The sequence below is a fragment of the Vespa mandarinia genome, chromosome 4 (assembly GCF_050613455.1).
Source record: "Vespa mandarinia isolate Hongniang chromosome 4, ASM5061345v1, whole genome shotgun sequence".
NCBI classification, from domain to species: Eukaryota; Metazoa; Arthropoda; class Insecta; order Hymenoptera; family Vespidae; genus Vespa; species Vespa mandarinia.
The window spans coordinates 1,520,001-1,530,000 of NC_140813.1; the positions used below are offsets into that span (position 1 = coordinate 1,520,001).

General features: G+C 31.6%; 1 protein-coding gene across 6 annotated transcripts in view; it reads left to right on the forward strand.

Annotated features, from left to right (window-relative positions):
* LOC118447203 (CYFIP-related Rac1 interactor B) overlaps window positions 1–10,000 on the forward strand; it is a 27,715-nt gene that overhangs the window by 14,803 nt on the left and 2,912 nt on the right. For 4 of the 6 annotated variants that reach the window (XM_035878834.2, XM_035878832.2, XM_035878833.2 and 1 more), the window contains 3 exons: window positions 6,439–6,575; window positions 6,980–7,204; window positions 7,622–7,956. In XM_035878834.2, the coding sequence (XP_035734727.1) occupies window positions 6,491–6,575; window positions 6,980–7,204; window positions 7,622–7,956 (645 nt within the window). In that variant the 5' untranslated portion in view covers window positions 6,439–6,490. Of the gene's footprint in view, window positions 1–1,930; window positions 2,234–6,438; window positions 6,576–6,979; window positions 7,205–7,621; window positions 7,957–10,000 lie in introns of those variants that run through there. The other 2 variants (XM_085656353.1, XM_035878835.2) reach the window with 2 other exon arrangements.

Here is a 10,000-nt window from a genome sequence, read left to right on the forward strand (position 1 = left end):
TCGACAGTTCTCTCTCTCTCTCTCTCTCTCTCTCTCTCTCTCTCAACGTCGTATAGACCTCACGTAAGGTCACTTCGATCCCTTCCACCTGTCGTGAAAGTAAATCGTCTTCCTTCTTTTTCTTTTTATTCCTTTTTATTTTTCATCTTCCTTTTGCCTTCCTTTTTTTTCTTTTTTATTTCTCTTTTTTTCTTTTTCCTTTTTTGTGCTTCCGAGTTCGAATCCTCGAAAAGGAAAATACAGAAAAAAAAAAGGAAAGAAAGAAAAAAAAACGAATGTATATGAGATTTATACGATAAGAAAAATTCACGTATATATATACATATATATATTTATTTATTTATATTTTTTTTATTTATTTATTTATATTATTGATAATAAATACAATAGGATCTTTTAGAATATAGTATAGTAGTCGATCCGATCCTTATCAAATCGAACTGTGTTTATCGTTGGTGAATAATCATTGACGTGGAAACCGTACGATAAGTGAAATGTTTGATCGAACAAATCGATTATATCTCGATTATTTTTTATTTTAGCTCGACTAGTTGGTCAACACGAATATTTACTCAAACGCCTAACGTCATTGAATTCTATCCGTTTCCATTGTCCTACATTCTTCTTGGAATTTCTAAAAATATTCCTAAAACCGGCAATGAGATCATTATACAAATTTCTTGTTTGTATGTAAAAAAAAAAAAAAAAAAAAAAAGAAAAAAAGGAAAAAAAAAAAAATAAAAAAAAAAGCAAATAACAAATAGTAATAAAATGGCTGTAAGTACGTCGATCGTAGGGGGGCTTTTTTTTTCCTCTTTTCTATCGATAACCAAAAGTTTTTCATTTTGAAAACATTGTTTTACATTTTATTTGAATAAAACAATATATTATACGGAATATAATGTTAAACAAATATATCGATTTATTCAGGATTACTCAGCTGGTCGACGGTTTTAAAAGCTATTAAATTAACTTGGAACTATTGGAAAAATAAAATATATATATATATATATATATATATATATATAATATAAAGTGAAATTAATATTGCATAATTTTTTACGATACATTTTACAAATTATATCGATTTAATTCAAGATAATGTTTAGATCGTTCGACTATGTCTTAAATAAAAGAAATTCAATTAACTCGAGAGTATTTGATAAAAAAAGAAAAAGCAAAAAAGAAAAAAAAAAGAGAGAAAATTAAAAATCAAACAAAATAAAATAAAAACTAATATTAAAATTAATATTAAAACTAATATTATAATAGTTTCCTAAAAAGAAATATCTAAATTTTTGTTTGAGTACATATATGTATTAAATTTATCTAAGATTATTTCAATAATCATCATTGATAGCAATCTTGAAAGTCATTAACAATTAACTCGAAATTATATATAACATAAAATCAAACTATAAACGACGTAGTTTCTTAAAATATAACAAAATATATCGATTTATCCAAGATAATCGTTTTAATCGTTTGACAACGTTATATATTAATTAAGACAATTCGATTATCTCGAAGTTATTTAACGAAAAAAAAAAAAAAAAGAAAAAAGAAAAGACAAAAATAAAACGAACTAAAATTAAATAAAATATACTAAATTAAACTAAACTAAACTGAACTAAACTGAACTAAAATAAAATCAAATAAAATAAAAGATAAAAAGGATGAAACCAAAAAGCAGACATAGTTTCCTAAAATATCCAAATTCGTTGGCGAGGTGTTTAGCTTTGGGGTCACAGTGCGAGAGAGAGAGAGAGAGAGAGAGAGAAAGAGAGAGAGAGAGAGAGAGAGAGAGAGAGAAAGAGAGAGAGAGAGAGAGAGAGAGAGAGAGAGAGTTTAGACTGGATTGCAAAGACTAAATTTAAACTTTGGGTTCGAACACTTCGTGGAATTCGAAATTCGGGCGGTACGAGGCGGGTACGAATAGGTACGCCATCTTCTTGTTGAATAAGGGAAGCAACCCCCGATTGATTTTTCGCGCGTACGTACCGCCGCCGGCGCGGCGTTTACCAAATAAGGAAGAGGACTCGAACCGCGCCACTACAAAGGGCCGGCGTCGCGACGCTCAACATGGCCGCTTGCACCGACTGACAGTTGTTGCTCCTTCTTCTGCACGGCGCGTACGTTCCTCATTCGTGCTTTATTTATTCAATTAGAACGAGCCAGAACGAGAAAATATATCATGCGTCGTCGTTCGCGATTACGTCGCGATTCCGCAACGGTGAGTTCGTCGAAACGTGTTCCAAAAAAAAAAAAAAAAAGAAAAAGAAAGAAGAAAAGAAAAGAAAAGAAAAGGAAAAAGAGAAAAGGAAACGAAAAAAAACAGACTTATATCACATTTTACGTTTTGCGATCCTTTCGTTCTTACTCTTTCTTCTCGTACGTTCCTTTCGATAATAATAGTTTTTCTTTTATTTTCTTTTTTCTAAATAGATATATATGTATACATATATATATATAGATATTTTTTTCTTTTCATCTCATTTCCTCTTACGTTTGTGTTGTGTATCCTTCGATCGGATAATATTTGTTATTTCCTATTTTCTTTTCTTTTTTATTATTATCATATTTTTTTTCTTTCTTTTTTTTTTTCCTTCTTCTTTCTTTTCAAACAATTATAAACATCTTCGAAAACGAAGCAACTCCAAATCGCATTTGCAATCGAATTCATTTCTTTTGCCAATAAAAATTGTTCGGAGGAACATTATTTATGAATCGCATATTCATACATGTGCAATTTGTGTTATGGTTCTTTTTCTATTCACATCGTTTTTTCTTTCTTTCTTTCTTTCTTTTCTTTTTTTCTTTATGGAAATTGTTTGGAAATTCTACGTGGATTCTTACGTGCTTCTTGTAATTATTATTGTTATTATTTTATTTTACTTTTTTTTTTTTTGATATTGATATTGTTTTTCTCGGAGTAAAAAATTTTGACAATGGCGTTGACAAATCGATTTTTACAATTTAATTAGATCGAGTTTTTGTGAAAATTTTGTCGACCATAATCGACGACATGGACTTATAATATATACATACATATGTACATACATACATACATACATACATACATACATACATACATACATACATACATACATACATACATACATACATACATACATACATACATACATACATACATACATACATACATACATACATACATACATACATACATACATACATACGTATGTTGTAGGGAAATAACCGCTAAAGTTCATTGTTCCTTGGAGACGAGTTCGTAAAGAGAGAGAGAGAGATAGAGAGAGATAGAGAGAGAGAGAGAGAGAGAGAGAAAGAGAGAGAGATAGAGAGAGAGAGAGAGAGAGAGAGAGAGAGAGAAAGAGAGAGAGAGAGAAAGAAAGAGAGAGAGTGAGAAAGAGAGAGAGAGAGAGAAAGAAAGAGAGAGAGTGAGAAAGAGAGAGAGAGAGCAACGTACGTTTAATCCTCCTGTGATATTTTCGATAGGATCGATTAGTCGATTCGATGTGTCAGGATTAATAAAAATTATATATATATATATACATCTTTGTAATCGATTTTTTCTAAATATTAAAAAGAAATTTTTACACTTTTATCAAAAAATTTAATCCTAACGATAAATATCGTTTTGTTCTTTAACGAATAAAATGGGTGGAGAGGATAAGGGGAGAGAGAGAGAGAGAGAGAGAGAGAGAGAGAGAGAGAGAGAAGGAGATTGAGATCATTGAAAGAAGTTCGTTTTAATTTATCATCTATTTAGACACTTATGTCTTTTTAATCGGATCGATTTGTTATTATCGATAATAAAAGACACATCGAATATAATCCTACGTATCGCTCCATTAATCTTAATCTCGATAATAAAATCAATTGAAATTGTTAGATGTATATATTATAGATTTATAAACGTAAACTTATACATAGTTAGATCGAAAGATTTCATATAAATCGTGGGGGAGATCTATATCCGATCGTCGATAGAATTTTAACAAAAACGATTCCTGCGATTGGCATCGTAAATAATTGCATCGAATATCTCGAAGATGATAAAAATGCGATTAATCAAAAAACGTTGATTGAGTTTCCGTGGTTCATTGGATCGTTATTGGAAGATGATAACAAATTTATAATACATTAGTAATTATGCATAGACGATATCTAATTAGTAATAATGCAATTATAATAATGATTAGCAATAATGCATAGACGATATTTCATTGTAATATATACAGTATGTACAATCATTGTGAATAATTTTCTTTCTTTCATCTTTCTTTCTTTTCCATCCGATTTTTTTTCTCTCTTTTTTTTTCTTTTTCTTTTTTTCTTTTCTTCGATTCAATTTTATCAATCCTACGTAAGAAAAAAGTTTTGTTAACGTTAAAGTTTCATTTATTCTCGAATTAATTATCGATATATATATATATATATATATATATTATTGATATGTTTATGAACGATGGCTTTGATAAATAAAAACGTTGATTACATTTTTCCACGTAATTAAATATAATTCAAATGGCTTATAAATTCTCACTTACGAATGGATATAGAGTGTACGCGCGTTTACAATGATTGCGTGTGTAACGTGTAAATAAGTGTCGTGAGGACGACGAAATCTCTCGGTGAGATTTTCACCGCGTATAATTTTAGATCCCGTCACTGCGAGTTTCTCTCTCTCTCTTTCTCTCTCTCTCTCTCTCACTCTCTCTCTTTCTCTTTCGTCTTCTTCTTAGTAGAACACAATACTTAATTTTAATTTGATATCAGGAGGGAAACGTGGTTAGAGATTTCTAACAAAATCATGAATACTCCGTTATTGTATTTTAATCGTTTACCGTTAGAACTACCGCAATTCGTTCCGTTTTATGTCATGTCACGTTTAATTATTTTCACCGTGTATATGAGAAAAAGATAGAGATAGAGATGGAGATAGAAAGAGAGAGAGAGAGAGAGAGAGATGATTAAAACGTGACTCGAAAGTGACTCGAATAAGAAAAGTCACGTAAAGTATATTATCGATCGAATATTTTATTAAAAGCAGTTTGCTTAGTTAGACGGAAATAGAATTTCCTTGGCGTACATTAAATGTACGTTCCTTTTACTAATAACACCTGCAAGACGAAGACTCTTATGGATAATAGTAGACATATGGTGCGGCATAGATTTCTCAAATAATATTTATTAATTAATAAGGTACGATTTCTCTCGAGAGAAATAAACGTGACTTTCGTGTTTTTATTGAAACGACGAAAGCAATTTATATAGAAATACATTTTATCGTTTACGAAGGATTAATAATTTTCTTATTTTCACTATGAGTAAACTTGTCTACGTACGTACATAATGTGTACATACTTACGTACATACGTACGTGATGATCTTCGTATTACATTTTGAAAATGTCAATTAACATGTGGTTTCGTTAATAATCGAACGGAAATTATTACATAGCATAACTGCCGGACTAAATAGGATAATACATATTACTTAGGACTTACATACATACGGTAGACCGCAGAAATTGATTTTAATTATAATCGATTCTCGTTCGTGCCATCATAAATTTAGCAATTATCCTAGAAGATTCGGTTCTCCCCTTGTCGATTATTTCGTAGCTAATTCGTTCGTGAAAGATCGTTCGGTGATAACTTCTCCTCTTTCACCTTCTCCTCCTCCTCCTCCTCCTCCTCCTCCTCCTCCTCCTCTTGCTCTTCCTATTCCTCTAGTGCATTTAATCCTCTTCCTCTTCCTTCCATTATCGGACTATATTCAGGTGAGGTCAGCAGCAAGTTTCATTCGTTGGAATTAAATGAAGGTTCATACCTCATCGACGAGTTCGGAGAATCCATTTATTCTGCGGTTTCGATACGCGACTATCTCTCCCACTTTTTATATTGTCCTCCATCTCCTCCTCCTCCTCCTCCTCCTCCTGCTGGCATATCTTTCTACCCTTCGAAGGTAACGCGCCAGTTGATACACCTCCTCTATGCAAGATTAACGTTTCATAACTGGCAAGCTGTCTGTCGAGTAGAGAGAGAGAGAGAGAGAGAGAGAGAGAGAGAGAGAGAGAGAGAGAGAGAGAGAGAGAGCTTTTTCTTCTCTAACCTTTGACCTTTGCTCTTAAATTTTTAATTAATCCTTTGAATAACAAGTACCGAGTGTAAATAGAGTAAATACTCGTTTCTCCTCCTCCCCTTCCTACCCTTCCTCCCCCTCCCCCTCCCAAACTCATTTATTAGTCGTAATCATTTTTTCGTGTTCTTTTTTTTCTTTTTTTCTTTTTTTTATATTCTTTCTCTCTACCTCTTCTTCTTTTTGTTTTTTTCTCTTTTCATTTATTAACATTCTTTTCTTTTTTTTTTTTTTTTTTTTTTTTTTTGTTTCTGACCCGCGATTTTCTCGGGCGGTGTAAATATGATCCCTTACTTTTTATCATTTTAGATGCCCTTTCTGTTGTAAGTCGATCCTGACCAGAAGGAACTGGGGATTCAGGATGGGAAAGCTTTTGAGTCTTCTGGCTCGGGACGAGTCTACCTGTTGCACGCCTCAAAAGTACGACGTCTTTTTGGATTTCGAGAGTAAGTTAATTTTCTTTCTTTTTTTTTTTTTTTGTTTCCCTTCTTCTCTTTTCTCTCTTTTTGCTTTTATTTATTACTGAATCGAAACAAAGCATTCTCTCTCTCTCTCTCTCTCTCTCTCTCTTTTTTTCCTTTTCCTTCCTCTTATTCTTCTTCTTCTTGTTTTTCTTTCTTAAATTATTATTATTATTATTATTATTATTATTATTATTATTATTATTATTATTATTATTATTATTATCGTTGTACTTAATATCATTATTATTATTATTATTATTATTATTATTATTATTATTATTATTATTATTATTATATATATATTTATTTATAGATAATTTCTTTGTTAATTTATTTCTTAAATATTTATTTGACAATAGCCAATGGATTGAATAATTTATTTTTAGACGCACAGCCCTCGGATATCGAACGTGAGACATTCGATGCCGTTCAAAGAGTCCTGAAAAATTCTGAATCTATTTTGGAGGAGATTCAATGTTACAAAGGTGCAGGGAAAGAAATAAGAGAAGCAATATCGGCCCCTACGGAGGAGTGCCAACGAAAGGCTTACTTGACCGTAGCACCGCTCGTAGCGAAGCTCAAAAGATTCTACGAATTTTCTTTGGAATTGGGTTCGTCCGTTTCCATTTCCTCTCTCGTTATTTTCTTCTTCTTCTTCTTCTTCTTCTTCATCTAAAAATATTTAAAAAAAAATATATATATATATATATATATATATATATTTATTTAAAACTCGAAAAAATAAATTTGTATTTGTTCCGAATTATTTTTCATAAAAAAATATAAATATTTTTCGAATATTTCCATAATTATTTTCGAGTAATCAATAAATTTCAAGAGTCTCTAATGAGAGATTGTAAAAAAGAAAAAAGCAAGAAGAAGAAGAAGAAGAAAAAGAAGAAGAAAAAGAAGAACGAAGAAAAAGGAACAATTTCTTTACTCTTATTTGTTTTTTATTTTTTTTTGTTCTATATCTTTCTTTCCTTTCTTTCTTTCTTCACTCTTATCTCATCCTTTTGTTCGTTTAGAAAGCGTAGTACCGAAAATACTTGGACAATTATGTTCGGGAAATTTAACGCCAACGCAACACCTGGAAACCCAACAGGCTCTTGTTAAACAACTCGCTGAGATTCTCGAATTCGTTTTGAAGTTCGACGAGCACAAAATGAAAACTCCAGCTATCCAAAATGATTTCAGTTACTATCGTAGGACATTGACGAGGGCGTCGTTGACACGACAGGATAATGCGGAGAAGGATTTAATTGTTGGGAATGAGTTGGCCAATCGAATGTCCTTGTTCTATGCCCACGCAACCCCAATGCTACGTGTTCTCAGTCACGCGACCATTACTTTCTTGATGGACGTAAGTGCTTTTCTCTCTTTCGATTATTCGACTATTTTTTCTCTCTCTCTCTCTCTCTCTCTCTCTCCCGCTTCACCCCTCATCCCTCCCATTACACCTTTTTGCCTCCTCCCCTCTTTGTTTTTCCCTTTTTATCTCTTTTCCTCTTTCTTTTTCTTTTTTTTTTATTTTATTTTATTTTTATTTCTTTTTTTTTCTTTTTTTTTCTTTCTTTTTTTCTTTTTCTCTTTCTTTGTTTTTGTTTTTGTTCTGTCGAATATCTACAACATTTCTATATACGTAAATATATGCTCGTCCACTCTCTTACCTTCGCTTATAATATCAACTTTTATTTATTTCGTTGCATAGCAATCTTCACTCGTTCAAATGCAATTCGAAATCTTACGATGAAAATGAACGTATTGAGAATAAAAAATTCAATAACATCGAAGAATTGTCGTATAATGTTATAATGTACTTTTATCTTTTCTCCTTCATCTTCATTTTAATTGGATTGAAAATTAATTATAATTAGTTAGAGAGAAATGTGGCGTAGGATCTTAAGGAAGAAAAAAAGAGAGAGAAAAAAAGAAAAGAAAGAAAGAAAAGAAGAAGAAGAAGAAAAAAAAGAGAGAGAGAGAGAGAAAGGAAAATAAAAGGGTCTAAAAATCTCAATAAAAATTAGAACTCTCAAAGAGAGAAGAGCTCTCTCCCTCTCTCTCTCTCTCTCTCTCTTCTTCTTCTCTCTCTCTCTCTCTCTCTTCTTCTCTCTCTCTCTCTCTCTCTCTCTCTATCCCTTTCTATCCTTATCTATCTTTTTAGTGTTATTACTAGGTGCAAACCATAAAATAAAATAAAATAAAATAAAATAGAGAGCGAGAGAAATTAACGTTAGGCGAGAGAAAGTAATGACGCGAAGGCACTAATTCGTTCTACTTACGCAAGATAATCCAGCTGGTAATGAATTTTCGTTTAGTAACGCCTATCACAAAGACGTAATTAACGAAGTTACGCGACCAAGAACAAGTTCCTCTTTATTAAAGACGAAGGAATAATTGTCTATACGATAAATATATATACGTATGGTATATGTATATAAAATATATACTATATATACTATATTATATAGTATATATTTATATATATATATATATATATATATATATATATATAAATGTACTTTGGTGTGTTGGTACAGCTGAGTCACGCAAGTATTACTTTCTTGATGAACCTAAGTGGTCTCGCTTATTTACTTCGCTTCATTTTACCAAATCGAAGATGCTTTCTCTTTCTCTCTCTCTCTCTCTCTCTCTCTCTCTCTCTCTCTAGCATAGCGCTATTATCGTCTTTATCGGTGTTATTATCGGTCATTGAACCATTTAAACATCAACAATCATTAAATATAACTAGTTCATTTTTTTTCCCTTGTCATTTGTCAAATGACATATTATCCCTCTTTTTTGTTTCCTTTTTTGTCAATTTCTTTTTTTTTCTGTTTTTTTTTTTTGCAAATTCGAACTTCGTTCTCTCAATTCGTTTGACTTTGCACGCGAGAGAGAGAGAGAGAGAGAGAGAAAAATGACAGGGAGTTTAATAAAAGCGAATTTTTAGCGATTGTCATATCAAAAACTGGTGGATTGGAGTGAATGAGGGAGGGAGGAAGAGGGATGGGTTGAAGGGATAGGGAGAATGGTGATGGGTGGGAAGGTTAGAAAACTAGAATTAAAAGCGTTCGATCCGACTGTTTGCTCTGGCAAAATTGACAGGCATCGGACGTTGGAATTCAGATTACATGGGGCTCACTTTGAGCCATTATGTGGAATAATGGGGAAGGTGGGTTGGGTTGGTAAGTAAATGTTAAGTACATACGTACATATATACGTATATGTATATATAAGTATATTTTCAGGCAAAAAAAATCGATAATACGCCTATCGTGTTACGTCCGTCACGAAAATACATTTTTATATATTACCATTCTTCGATGTTAGAATGAAAATTCATATTGGAATTTTTTTTTTTTTTTTTCTTTTTTTTTAGAGATTTTATATATCCTTCGTTTTGA